A 13,911-nucleotide genomic window follows, 5' to 3' on the forward strand; every position below is an offset into this window, starting at 1 on the left:
TTAAATCCCCCCAAGAGAGTTGGGGGTGATGGAGCCACCAAGACCCCCCAGTGACACCTTAACCAGCTCTGACCCCAAAACACTTTAAATCCACCCAGGAGAGTTGGGGGTGATGGAGCCACTGAGACCCCCCAGTGACTCCTTAACCAGCTCCAACCCAAAACACTTTTAACCCCCCCAGGAGAGTTGGGGGTGATGGAGACGCCGAGACCCCCAATGACACTTCAACCAGCTCTGACCCCAAACTACTTTTAACCCCTCTGGGAGAGCTGGGGGGTGATGGAGCCACCGAGCCCCCCCAGTGACACTTCAACCCCAAAACACTTTCAGTCCCCCCGGGAGAGCTGGGGGGTGATGGAGCCGCCGAGCCCCCCAGTGACACCAGCTCTGACCCAAAACTACTTTTAATCCCCCCAGGAGAGCTGGGGATGATGGAGCCACCGCAGCCTCCCCGCCCCCCGCCCCGTGTTGCGGGGGCACTGGGTGTCACACTCAGGGGTGGTGGGGACACAGGTGCCACCCCCGTGGGGTGGGGGAGCGGGGGGCTCAGGCCGTCGGGGGGGCCGGGGGGCTGCGGTTGGGGGGCGAGGAGGGGGCCGGGCTGGGGGTGTCCAGCGGCGCCACGTCCCGGCAGGCGAGGCAGGTGCCCAGTGCCGCGCGGGGGGCACCGGGGGCCAGGAGCACGTCGTGGCAAAGCGCGGCCAGCAGCGCGCCCAGCACCGGGCCCAGCCAGAACACCTGGGGGGACACGTCAGGGCTGGGGGGGACGCAGAGCTGGGGGGGACACACAATGGGGGTGCCCCATAGATGGGGGAATGTGGGGCTGGGGGGGGACACACAACAGGGGTGCTCCATAGATGGGGGAATGTGGGGCTGGGGGGGGACACACAACAGGGGTGCTCCATAGATGGGGGGACACAGAGCTGGGGGGGACACATAACAGGGGTGCCCCATAGATGGGAGGACACACAACAGGGGTGCCCCATAGATGGGGGAACGCGGGGCTGGGGGGGGACACACAACAGGGGTGCCCCATAGATGGGGGGACATAGAGCTGGGGGGACACACACAACAGGGGTGCCCCATAGATGGGGGGACACAGAGCTGGGGGGGACACATAACAGGGGTGCCCCATAGATGGGGGGACACAGGGCTGGGGGGGACACACAACAGGGGTGCCCCATAGATGGGGGAATGCGGGGCTGGGGGGGGACACACAACAGGGGTGCCCTATAGATGGGGGGACACAGAGCTGGGGTGGGGATGGAATGGGGGGGGCCCACACTGCAGCTGGGGCAGCCACCCCCACACTGGGGTCTCGGGGGTCCCGGGGGTGCTGCTGACTCACCCAGTGGTTGTCCCAGGTGCCGGTGACAATGGCCGGACCCAGCGAGCGCGCGGGGTTCATGCAGCCCCCCGAGAACGGCCCCTGCGGGAGGGGGGGGCAGCTGAGGGTGACAGCCCGGGGGGGTCAGGGGTGCCTGGGGTGGGGGTCACAGCCGCGGGTGTTGTTTGGGTGTCTGGGGTGGCGGTCACAGCCCTGGGGGTCTTTGGGTGTTTGGGGTCGGAGTGACAGCCCGGGGGGGGTTTGGGTGCCTGGGGAGGGGGTGACAGCCCCGGGGGGGGTCAGGGGTGCCTGGGGTGGGGGTCACAGCCCCAGGGGGGTTTGGGTGTCTGGGGTGGGGGGTCACAGCCCTGGGGGGCGGGGCTACGTGTCTGGGGTGGGGGTCACAGCCCGTGGGGTGTCAGGGGTGTCTGGGGTGGGGGTCACAGCCCGTGGGGGGTCAGGGGTGTCTGGGGTGGGGTCACAGCCCTGGGTGGGGTTTGGGTGCCTGGGGTGGGGGTCACAGCCCCGGGGGGGGTCAGGGGTGTCTGGGGTGGGGTCACAGCCCTGGGTGGGGTTTGGGTGTTTGGGGTGGGGGTCACAGCCCCAGGGGGGTAGGGATGTCTGGAGTGGGGGGGTGTTTGGGTGTCTGGGGTGGGGGTGACAGCCCCGGGCGGGGTTTGGGTGCCTGGGGTGGGGGTCACAGCCCGTGGGGGGTCAGGGGTGTCTGGGTGGGGGTCACAGCCCTGGGGGGGGTCAGGGGTGTCTGCGGTGGGGTCACAGCCCCGGGTGGGGTTTGGGTGTCTGGGGTGGGGGTCACAGCCCTGGGGGGGATGGGGTGCGTGTCTGGGGTGGGGGTCACAGCCCGTGGGGTGTCAGGGGTGTCTGAGGTGGGGGTCACAGCCCCAGGAGTGTCTGGGGTGGGGGGGTGTTTGGGTGTCTGGGGTGGGGGTGACAGCTCCGGGGGGGAGTTGGGTGTCTGGGTGGGGGTCACAGCCGCGGGTGGGGTTTGGGGGTCCTCACCGCGGCCATGGCGCCGGCAGCCACGGCACTGCCCACAGCCAGCCCGCCATGCGGTGCCGCGTGCCCGGTGGTGCCGAACGCAGCCAGCGCCAGCTGGAAGGTGCCGAACATCTCCCAGGCCAGCGCCCGTCCCGCCGTCCCCGTCCCCACCTGCCGCCACAGCCGCGCCTCAGCGCCACGCCGCCGGCACGGGGACGCCACGGGGACGCGGGCACTCACCGTGGTGACGAGGCCGGCGTCGTGGGGCAGCGCCGCGTGGGCGGCGGCGGCGGCCAGCGTGGCCCCGGCGCACTGCGCCAGCAGCGCGGTGACCCCGCGCAGGGCGCCCACCTTGCGGGTGCACATCAGCGCCAGCGTGAGCGCCGGGTTGGCCTGGGGCGCCCCGAGGGCGCAGCCCAGCGCCCCGGCCACCAGCCCCCCGGCCAGCGCCGGCGCCAGCGCCGCGGGGGACGCCGAGGCGCCCAGGACCACCCCCACGAAGATGAAGGTCGCTGCTGCCTCCACCAGCACCCCCCGCCAGAAGCGGCCGCTCCGCAGCTCCTGGGGGCACAGGGCGGGTGTCACCGCCGTGGGGACGTGGGACCTCGATGATGGGGTGATGCGGGACCTCAGTAACCAGGTGCCGTGGTGGTGGGGGCATCTTGGCGCCAGGGTCACCGCGACAACGGGGACACCACGGTGGCAAAGATGGTGCCCTGGCTATGGGGGGTGACGGTCACAGCGCCGGGGGCAGGAGCTACCGGAGGGGTTGGTACTAGGGGGTCTTATGGGTTGGGGGGCTGCCCGCTCACCCCCCGGGTGCTGTGGGTCTGGGGGCTCAGGGGGGTTGGGGGCCAAGGGGCCGCGCGGCTCGCAGGGCCTTACCTCCCCGATGGCCATGGCGCAGCTGGCACGGGGACGCCAGGGAGGGGACGCCCCCGGCACTGCCACCCCCCCCCGCCCCGCCACCCCCCCGTGTGTGTGGGACCCCCACGCTGGGCACAAGACACCCTGGAGTGCTGAGGGGGCTGAGGATGGGGCAGAGCGCGGGGGGGGTGCAGGGGTCCGGGGGGGTCTGAGCATCCCTGGGCGCCATGGCAACGCACGGGGACATCGGGGTGTTGCCACAGCGACCAGAGGGAGATGAAAGGGTGAGATGAAAGGCCGGGGGGGCAGGGGGGACGGTGCTTGGGGGGGGACACACACACCTCCCCATACCCAGTGACGAGCGCGTGGGGACAAGGGTGTCCCTGTGCTGGTGTCTGGGGGGCGGCAGGCGAGGGCGTGGGGGTCCCTGTGCCCCCCGTGTCCCTGTCCCCCGTGTCCCTGCCCATCGTGCCTCTGTCCCCCGTGTCTCTCTCCCTGCCATGTCCCTGTCCCCCTCGTGTCCCCGTCCTCAGGTCTCTTTGTTCCCATGTCCCTGTGCCCCTCCTGTGTCTCTATCCCCCCACGTCCCCATCCCCCATGACTCTTATCCCACACCGTGTCCCTGTCCCCGTGTCCCTGTCCTCCCGTGTCCCTGTCCACCCGTGTCCCTGTCCCCCCCGTGTTCCTGTCACCCCTGTGTCCCTGTCCCCGTGTCCCTGTCCCCCCCATGTCCCTGTCCTCCGGTCTCTTTGTTCCCATGTCCCTATCCCCCGTGTCCCTGCCCGCCCTGTGTCCCTGTCCCCCCGTGTCCCTGTCCCCGTGTCCCTGTCCCCTCCGTGTCCCTGTCCCCCCCGTGTCCCTGTCACCCCTGTCCCCCTCGTGTCCCTGTCCCCCCCGTGTCCTTGTCACCCCTGTCCCCCCGTGTCCCTATCCCCCGTGTCCCTGTCCCCGTGTCTCTGCCCCCGTGTCCCTGTTCCCATGTCCCTGCCCCCATGTCCCTGCCCCCGTGTCCCTGTCCCCTCCGTGTCTCTGTCCCCCCCGTGTCCCTATCCCCCGTGTCCCTGCCCCCCTGTCCCTGTCCCTATCCCCCGTGTCCCTGCCCCCGTGTCCCTGTCCCCCCTGTGCCCCTGTGGTCCCGTGTCCCTATCCCCCGTGTCCCTGTCCCCGTGTCCCTGTCCCCCCCGTGTCGCTGCCAGCTCAGCAGCCCCGGCCGCACGTGGGGTGAGTCAGCGGGGCCGGGAAGGGCCTGGTCAGCACGGGGGGGACCCGGGGGGGGACCCGGGGGGGGGGCCCGGGGCTGCTGACGTTCCGCAAACAGCCAGAACAATCCGCGCCCGGGGCGCCGCGAAGGGGGAGACACGGGGGGAAACAAACACGTGGGGACACGGTGGGGGAAACACGTGGGGACACGGGGGGGCGCGGGGGCGGCAGCGGCTCCGCCAGCGCCACCGCTCCCCGGGCTGGGCCCCCCGGTGCTGCCCCCGCAGAGCCCCTGGGTGCCCGGGGGGGGCGCTGCCGGCCCGCGGACCCCCCGGTACTGCATGGTGGGGGAGGGCGGGGGGGTGGGGGGGGGGGTGTACGGGCGCGCCAAGATGGCGGCGCCCCGCCCGCCTTCAGATGGGGCGGAACCGGCCCGCGTCACGTGACGGGGAAAAAGGCGGTGCCGCGATGGCGGCGCGGGGTGGGGCGGGAGCACGTGACCGGCGGCTCCAAAATGGCCGCGCCCATGGTGCGGGCGGCGCGGGGGCGGGGCGAGCGCCCCCGCCGAAGGGTAATGGCGGCGGGGGGGCGGGGCTTGGCGGCCTTAAAGAAGCCGCGCTTAAAGGGACCGCGCGTTACCGAACGGGGCGCTCCGGCCGCCACCGGCCCCGCCGCCGCCATGGAGTCCCCGCCGCCGGGGCAGCTCACGCACTGACCCCGTGGGGCGGGGACCCTGGTCCAGCCCCCGCGGCGGCAGCGCCCCCGCCAGCACCGTCCCTCCACGGGGTCCCGGGTGTTCGGGACCGAGCGATCCCGCGGTTGGCGCCCGGCGTGGCGGGGCGCAGGTCCCGGTGTAGCGAGCGGGTCGCTGCCGGGAGTGGGAGGATCCCCCCGGTGTCACCTTCCCACAGGCGGCCTGTGTCACTGTCCCCCCCGTGTCCCTGACCCTCGTGTCCCTATCCCCCTGTGTCCCTGTCCCCCCGTGTCCCTATCCCCCTGTGTCCCTGTCCCTCTATGCCCCTGTCCCCCCGTGTCCCTGTCCCTGCCGTGTCCCTGTCCTCCCGTGTCCCTGCCCCCTGTGTCGCTGTCCCCCCGTGTTGCTGTCCCCCCTGTGTCCTTATCCCCCGTGTCCCTATCCCTCCGTGTCCCTGTTGCCCCTCGTGTCTCTGCCCCCAGTGTCGCTGTCCCCCCCTGTCCCTGCCCCCCCTCTCCCTGCCTCCCATGTCCCTGCCCCCCGTGTCCCTGCCCCCAGTGTCGCTGTCCCCCCATGTCCCTGCCCCCCCTGTCCCTGCCCTCCGTGTCCCTGCCCCCCGTGTCGCTGTCCCCCCGTGTCCCTGTTCCCTCCGTGTCCCTGTTCCCCCTGTATCCCTATTCCCTCTGTGTCCCTGCCCCCCGTGTCGCTGTCCCCCCGTGTCGCTGTCCCCCCGTGTCCCTGTTCCCCCCGTGTCCCTGTTCCCCCTGCGTCTCTATCCCCCCCGTGTCCCTGTCCCCCCGTTTCCCCCCCCCGTGTCGCTGTCCCCCCGCCGCGGCGACGCCTCGACTGAACGCATCATGCAGCGGGGAGCTGGGACCCGGGGCGGGGCGGGGGGGATGATCCATCCCCGCGGCGGGGCGGGGGGGCAGCACCGGGACACCCCCGGACCCCGCCGGCCGGGGCTCGGGTCGCGGGTGGGTCGGCACTAGGACCCGGCGGCGCGGGGCCGGCGCGGATTCCAGGCTGGCTCCGCGCGTGACGTCACGCGGCCCCGCCCCGCCGCGGCCCCTCGCGCTCGGGAAAATGCTGCTGTCGGTGCCGCCGCGCTCCGCGCTCCCCGCGCTCACCTACAACAAGGGCGGCAAGAAGGTACCGGGGCCCCCCCGGGGCCGCAGCAGCGCCATCCCGGCCCGGGACACCCCCGGTGGCGGGAGTGGACGGGGACCCGCCGTCCCCTCCCCCGGGTTGGCCGTGGCGGGCGGGGGAAGCGCAGGCGGGGCCCGGTCACCCCCCCCCGGCGGATCGCACCGGGATCCTCGGCAGGCCCGGGGAGGGGCGGGGCGACCCCCGGGGGAACCCCCCCGCGGGGACGGGGGTCAGGGCGGGACACGCGGGGAGTCACGGCCCCCCCCGTGCCTCAGTTTCCCTCTACCCGCGGGGCTCTGTGGGGCCGGGGGAGGTCTGGGGGGGTCAGATCCTCCCCGGGGGATCCGGGGTGCTGACACCCCCCGTGCCCCCCCAGCAGCCCTATGTGCCCCCGGCGCAGCCGCTGGGCCCCCCCAGCCCCAGCCCCGCCGGGGGGGGCACGGACCAGCTCAGCAAAACCAACCTCTACATCCGCGGGCTGCACCCCGGCACCACCGACCAGGACCTGGTCAAGCTCTGCCAGCCGTGAGTGGGGTCGGGGGGGTCCCCACTGTCCCCCCCCCCACAGCCCCCGCTGGGCGCTGAACCCCCCGTTTTTCCCCCCCCCAGCTACGGGAAGATCGTTTCCACCAAAGCCATCCTGGACAAGACAACCAACAAGTGCAAAGGTTGGGAGTGGCAAGAGGGCTCTGGGGGGGCTCTGGGCGGGGGGGGGTCGCTCTCATTTTTGTGTGTGTGTGTGTGTGTCCCCCCCCCATTCAGGTTACGGCTTCGTCGACTTCGACAGCCCCACGGCGGCTCAGAAAGCGGTGACGGCGCTGAAGGCCAGCGGGGTGCAGGCGCAGATGGCCAAGGTACGGCACGTCCTGCCCCCCCCCACCCCACAAAGACACCCAGACACCCCCCCCTGGGCACCACGGGGTCCAGACACCCCCCTGACCCCCCCCCACAGCAGCAGGAGCAAGACCCCACCAACCTGTACATCTCGAACCTGCCGCCCGGGGTGGACGAGCAGGAGCTGGAGGCGCTGCTGAAACCCTTCGGGACCGTGGTGTCCACCCGCATCCTGCGCGACCCCCACGGGGCCAGCCGCGGCGTGGGCTTCGCACGGTATGGGGGGGGCCGCGTGGGGCTGGGGGGGGCCACGGGGTGACCTGTGGGGCTGGGGATGCCTGGGAGGATGGGGGTGGACACCACGGATATGGGGTGTCTGGGGGGGTCCACGTGGGTATGGTGGGGGGTCCACATGGGTCTTGGGGAGCCACAAGGGGCTGGGGGGCTCAGGTGGGCTGTGCTGGGGGCGCACAGGGCAGCATGTGGGCCTAGGGGTGCCTGGGATGATGGGGGAATGCTGGGGGGGTCCACAGGGGTCTTGGGGGGTCCATACGGGTCTTGGGGGAGCCACAAAGGGCTAGGAGGCTCAGGTGGGCTCTGCTGGGGGGGCACAGGGCAGCGTGTGGGCCTGGGGGTACCTGGGATGATGGGGGAATGCTGGGGGGTCCACATGGGTCTTGGGGGGTCCACATGGGTCTGGGAGGAGCCACACGGGTCTTGGGGGAGCCACAAGGGGCTGGGGGGCTCAGGTGGGCTCTGCTGGGGGGGCACAGGGCAGCGTGTGGGCCTGGGGGTGCCTGGGATGATGGGGGAATGCTGGGGGGTCCACATGGGTCTTGGGGGTGTTCACATGGTTCTGGGGGGTCCACATGGGGGTGGGGGGGCAGGTGGGCTTTGCTGGGAAGTACAGGGTAGCAGATGGGGCTGGGGGTGCCTGGGAGGATGTGGGATACAGGGGGGATCCACATGGGTCTGGGGGGGCTGCATGGGGATGGGGGGACAGGTGGGCTTTGCTGGGGGGGGTAGAGGGCAGCCTGAGGGGTGGGGGTGCCCAGGAGGAAAGGGGGTGCTTGGGGGGCTCCATAGGGCTGGGGGGGATCCATAGGGGCCTGGGGGGGGGTCCACACAGGGTGGGGGGGTCGGGAGTCCCCGTGCGCGGGCCCCGGCCCAGCCCCGCTCCCCCCAGCATGGAATCCACGGAGAAGTGCGAGGCCGTCATCACCCACTTCAACGGGAAGTACATCAAGATGCCCCCGGGGGTGCCAGGTGAGCTGGGGGGGGGTCCTGAGCCACCTGGGGGGGTCTGGGTGGCAGCTCACAGCTCTGATTGTCCCCCCCCCACCACCCCACAGCCCCCCCGGACCCGCTGCTCTGCAAGTTCGCGGACGGGGGGCAGAAGAAGCGGCAGAGCCAGAGCAAGTTCGTGCCCAACGGGAGAGCGTGGGCGCGGGACGGCGACACGGTGAGGGGGGGCCGGGGCAGGGGGGCACGCACCCCACAGCTGCTGGGGGGGGACGTGGGGTAGCCCTGACACATTTGCCCCCCCAGAACACCGTGACCTTGGCCTATGACCCCGCGACAGCGCTGCAGAACGGGTGGGTGCCCCCCGGAACCTGGTTTGGGGGGGGGTGGGGTGCTGGCTGTGCCCCCCCCCCCGCCCCTGACTCCCCCACCCACAGGTTCTACCCGGCGCCCTATGGCCTGGCCCCCAGCCGCATGATCGCCCCCCCCGCACTGCCCTACCTGCCCTCCCCCGTCTCCTCCTACCAGGTACGAGGGGCGCAGGGGGGGTTGGGAGGGGGTGTCCCCTGCACGGGGAAGGGTGGGGGGCTTGGGGAGCCCCTGCCACCTCCCACCCCCCCGAACCGCTGCTGCAGGTTCACGGCCCCGCCTGGATGCACCAATCGTACCTCGTGCAACCCACGGTGAGCCCCGCCCCCGCCTGCCCCGCCCCCCCATCTCGCCCCCACCTGCCCCGCCCTGACACCATTCCAGGACCCACCCTAGTTTGGCAGCCACACCCTGTGCTCCGCTGTCATGCCTCCGCCCCATTCGGTCATGCCCCGTCCACTGCTGCCATGGCCCCGCCCCATTCGGTCATGCCCCGCCCACTGCTGCCATGGCCCCGCCCCATTCGGTCATGCCCCGCCCACTGCTGCCATGGCCCCGCCCCATTCGGACATGCCCCGCCCACTGCTGCCACGGCCCCACCAACTACTGCCATGGCCCTGCCCCCTTCGGGTATGCCCGCCCACTGCTGTCATGACCCCGCCCCTTCTTCCATGCCCTGCCCCTTCTGCTATGACCTTGCCCCTTCCAGCATGCCCCGCCCACCGCTGCCACGGCCCCGCCCACCGCTGCCACGGCCCCTCCCCACCTGCACCCTGGGGCTCCCTGGCCCCTGTGTGTCCCCCAAACCTGGGTCCCCACAGCCCCAATATACACCCCCCCCCCCCCCCCCCCCCTCCCCATCCCCAGTCCACCCCCATGTTCACCCTGACCCACATCCTCCCCCATCCCTGTATCCCCCCACCACGTCCTCCCCCGATCCCCACGTCCCCCTGGCCCGTGTCCTCCCTCCCTGTCCCCCTTTCCCCCCCGTCCCCCGTGCCCCCACTGACGGGCTGTGCAGGGCGCGGTTTCTGGCCCCCGCTGTGGACCACGCCGTCCCGCTCCAGCCCTCCGTGCGTGGCCCCCCTGGCCCAGCAGCTCGGCCACCTCTCTCTGGGCAGCGCTGGCACGGTAAGACCCCCCCCCACACTTTAAACCCCCCGCCATTCTCACCTCCCAAAAGACCCCCCCTGACCCCCCCCCCATTGAACCACCCCCCCCAGTACGTCCCCGCTGCTGCCGTCCCTGGCGCCTTCATCCCGCCGTACCCGCCGGTGCCGCCTGCGCTGCCGCTGGAGGTGAGTGTGGGGGGGGGGGTGAATGGTTAGGGGGGGCTCAGGGAGGTATATTGGGGTTCCAGGGGGGGTCTCAGACCCGCTGCCCCCTCCCCCGCAGGACGGCAGCGCCGCCCCGGCCCACGGCCCCCATCGAGTCGCCGTCTGAACCCGGCGCCTTCCCTACCCCTACCCCAAATAGTGGGGGGGGGGGGCACCGGCCCGAGGGACCCCCGGACCTGCGGGAGGGGCTGGACTGGGACCCCCCACCCCATCACCCGCTGCCTGGGGATGGACCCTGACCTGGGATGGGGGGGGCCTGTCCCTGTGCTGGGGGGGTCTCGCTGCCACCCCCCCCCCCCCCCCCCGCCCACTTCACACGCCCCCCCCCCCCCCGGAGGGTTTTTTTTTTTCCTCCTGAGTTTTCTAAAAAACTAAAAGCAAAAAAAAAAAGCCACAAAAAAAAAAAGGCAAAAAAGATAAAAAAGAGGCAAAACCAACAACCGCTGCCCCGGGGGGGGGGCCGGGGGGCCCCGGCCGCCCCCCCCTCGTGCTTCCAGGGCGCCGCCCCCCCCACCCCCCCCGCTGCGGTGCCCCCCCGTGCCTTCTGCTGCCCGGTGCGGCCGCTGCCCTGGCTTGGGGAGGGGGGGGACACACACACACCATGGTGACCCCCCCCCTCCCCCGCCAGCCCCCCCCACCGTGGGGCGCGGTCCCCGGGCACCAGCCCCCCCGCAGGGCCGGGGGTGCTGCCCCCCATCCTCCCTCCCCCCCCCACAGCCATTCCTGCCCCCGTGGGCGTGGGCCGGGGTCTGCATGCTGCCCCCCCCCTCCCCCCCAAACCCCGGCCCGGGGGGGCAGGACAAGTGCAATAACCCCCCCCCCCCCCCCACCTCCATGGGCGCCCCGAGGGTCAACCAGGCACTTTAGAGTCCCTCCCCCTACCCCCCCCCCCAGCGACAATCACGGGGGGGGCCCCGGGGGTGGCTCTTGCAACCAAAGATTGAGGGAGTGTTGGGGGGGCGGGGAGGGGGTGAGTTGCCCCGCCCCCCCCCCCCCCCCCCGCCCCGGCTTCGCGACCCCCCGCGCTGTGGGTCTGTCTGTCCGTCCGTCCCTCCCCGGAGCGGGGGGGGTCAGCCGCCCCCCCCAATTTGCTTCCAGCTCTGGGGCCGCCATGCCCCCCCCCACCCCCCCCCCAGCTCTGCCAGGGCCTCCCGGTTCTTCCATCTCCCCCCAGGAGTCCCCAGCCCCCCCCCCGGGGCCACAGGGACCCCCCCCAACACATCTACCTCACCCCACAGCTCGGTGTTCAGCCTGGGGTGGTGGGGGCAGGGGGCTGTGGCCCTTTGTCCCCCCCGCTTTGGGTTGACACCCCCCCACCCGGTTTCCAGCCATCACCCACTTTTCCCCCCTTCCCCCCCGTTGCTGCTACTGCCCGGACCCCCCCGGGCACAGCCCCTTTGGTTGGGGGGCAGCGGCCCCCCCAGGAAGGAACCAAAGAGGGAGACCCACAGCTGCCCCCCCACCCCCAACCAGGGCTGGGGGGCCCTGGGACACCCCCCCTGCTGCAAGGGGGGGGGGGGTCACCGATTGCTGGGGTTCCCCTGGTTTGGGGAGGGGGGGTGCTTGAGCTGCAGAGGAGAAGCCGAGGCCCCCCCCCAGGCCCCCCCCTTTTAATTTATCCCCCTTTTAATTTATACGTAGCGCATTTTGTACAGGTTTTTAAGTTGCTTTTTTTTAAAAGAAAAAAGAAATTCTCCAGAGGTTTCTAGTTTTGTATTTCTTCTTCCTGCTTCCGCGCTCGGCCCCCCCGACCCCCCCCCCCAGATAAACACCCCCCCCAATAAACCCCTCTCAATAACCCACCTCCTTCAAAGTTTGTTTTTTGTTTTGTTTTTAAATAAAAAAGGCAAGAAATGCAAATGCTTCTGTTGTGTGGGGAGAGGGAGGGTTGGGGGGGTCCTTCTAGCCCCCCCAAAAAGTGTCCCCGCCCCCCAGAATGTCACCCTTTCCATATTGGCTTCCTGGCCACAAGGGACCAGTGCTGGCTCAGCCCACAGCACCCGGGATTCCCAGCTGGTCTCCCATCCAAGTACTGACCGGGCCCGACCCTGCTTAGCTTCCAAGGCATTCTCAGGGTGCTATGGCTGTGTATATTATATACATATATATATGTTCCTTAAGTATATCTTGATAGTATCTTAACTAAACCCTTTTCTCAAGGGCAGAGTAGAGGGGCAGGAGAACCTCTCTTACCTACTGCCCCCCCCTTCTAACCCCTCCATGTCCCATTGGCTTCCTGGCCACAAGGGCCAGTGCTGGCTCAGCCCACAGCACCTGGGATTCCCTGCAGGTCTCCCATCCAAGTACTGACCAAGCCCGACCTGCTTAGCTTCCAAGGGCATTCTCAGGGTCCTGTGGCTATACATATTATATACATATATATGTTCCCCAGGTATATCCTCATAATATCTGAACTAAACCCTTTATTCAAGGGCAGAATAGAGGGCAGGAGGACCTCTCTGACCTACTCTGACTCCCCCCTTCTAACCCACCCCAGGTCCCATTGGCTTCCTGGCCACAAGGGCCCAGTGCTGGCTCATGGTCACCCTGCTGTCCCCAGGACCCCCAGCTCCCTTTCCCCTACACTGCTCTCTAATAGCTCATTCCCCAACTTATACTTATCCCCTCCAAAGTGTGTTCCCCCCCCCCCCATAGATGCTCCAACCACCATCTGTTTATCAAACGTGAGTCTTTTATTCTCGAACGCGACACGCGGGGGGGTCCTACAGCTCGTGGGGACATCGACAGGCAATGGGGAGGTGAGGTGGGGTGAGGTGGGGGGGGGCGACACACAAAGCAGCGCCTCCCCCCCGCACCCCGCCGCCCCCTTTTCCTCCTTTAAACCTTATTAAAAATGAGATTGGTCCTAAAAATATAGAAAGAAATAAATTTAAATTCACAAAAACCTGTACATTATCAAAAAGTCACTAAAACAACACGGCTGGGTCTAAAAAAGGCGGCCGAGGGGGGGGGTTTCAGTGACACTGTTCCCCCCCCCCCCCCAAACCTGTGGTACCGGCCGTGGAGGGGGGGGGGTGTGTTAAACTTGGGGGGGGGGGAACGAACACGAGAACAACACGGAGACGCCGAAACCACCCGAAAAACCCGCGAACAGGGGACAGCGCAAGGTACTGAAAATATAAATATTCTGCTCATAGAAACGGCTCCGAGCGACCCCCCCCCCCAGCAACCAAATACAATAAACGCTTTCTGAGGTTACTCATAGAAAAAAGGCTACTTTGCTTTTTTTTTTGGGGGGGGGGGGGGGGTGTTGTGGGGGGGGGTGAGGGGGCGGTCGTGCCCCCCCGCCCAGGTAGGTGAGTTGTTTCAGTGCTCGGGGGGAAGGGGGATGCGCCCGGGACCCCCCAAACCGCCCCGAACCCCCAGAGCGAGTACCCGTAATATCCTGGCCAGGGGGAGGCGGGGGGGGGGTGAGGGGGGGTGGGGGGACACCCCTCCCCATGCTGTGCCCTCCCCACCCCGGCTTGTTGGGGGGGGGGTGGGGGGGGCAACACCCGCCTGAGGCATCAAGTCCATGGTGGGGTTGTGGGGGGGGGGGGGTGTCCCTGAGGGGTCCCAGTTGGGGTGGGGAGGGGGGGGGGGGGGTGTGGAGTGGGGTTGGGGGGGGGGGCCGGGCTCTTCCTGAGAGGCAGCAAAGGGGCTGCCGGGGCCCCCCGCTGCCCCCCCCCCCCCCACTTCCCCCCCGGGTTTGGTCCCTGGAGCCAGGTGGGGTCCCCCCTCCCCATAAAGTGTCTGCGCAGGGCGGGGCTAAGTCCACTTTACTGGCCAGTAACACATGTCGGACACATTCACTATGAACTATTGCTATTATTAAATATTCCGGGGTGGGGGGGGGGGGGGTAATTTGCTTCTTTTTATATAGGAGGGGGTATGGG

General features: G+C 69.6%; 2 protein-coding genes across 2 annotated transcripts; one reads left to right on the top strand and one right to left on the bottom strand.

Annotated features, from left to right (window-relative positions):
• Positions 1-546: 546 nt before the first annotated feature.
• On the bottom strand, positions 547-3,226 carry LOC308050452 (aquaporin-2-like; the record flags this gene model as incomplete). The annotated part of the gene is made up of 4 exons (XM_080360568.1): positions 547-738; positions 1,349-1,429; positions 2,348-2,887; positions 3,212-3,226. The coding sequence occupies 4 exons, from the start codon at positions 3,224-3,226 to the stop codon at positions 547-549; spliced, it is 828 nt and encodes a 275-aa protein (XP_080216694.1).
• A 2,943-nt stretch (positions 3,227-6,169) lies between these two features.
• Positions 6,170-10,294, top strand: RBMS2 (RNA binding motif single stranded interacting protein 2). Its single transcript, XM_080360595.1, is given in 16 exon segments — positions 6,170-6,236; positions 6,610-6,758; positions 6,843-6,901; positions 6,996-7,087; positions 7,186-7,343; positions 8,254-8,333; positions 8,420-8,529; positions 8,616-8,662; positions 8,747-8,837; positions 8,945-8,992; positions 9,700-9,708; positions 9,710-9,754; positions 9,756-9,809; positions 9,902-9,976; positions 10,074-10,100; positions 10,102-10,294. Coding segments are annotated over 16 exon segments (1,263 nt in total). The 5' UTR covers position 6,170; the 3' UTR covers positions 10,255-10,294.
• Positions 10,295-13,911: the final 3,617 nt, after the last annotated feature.

Source organism: Nesoenas mayeri, assembly GCF_963082525.1.
Source record: "Nesoenas mayeri genome assembly, chromosome: 28".
Classification (NCBI taxonomy): Eukaryota; Metazoa; Chordata; class Aves; order Columbiformes; family Columbidae; genus Nesoenas; species Nesoenas mayeri.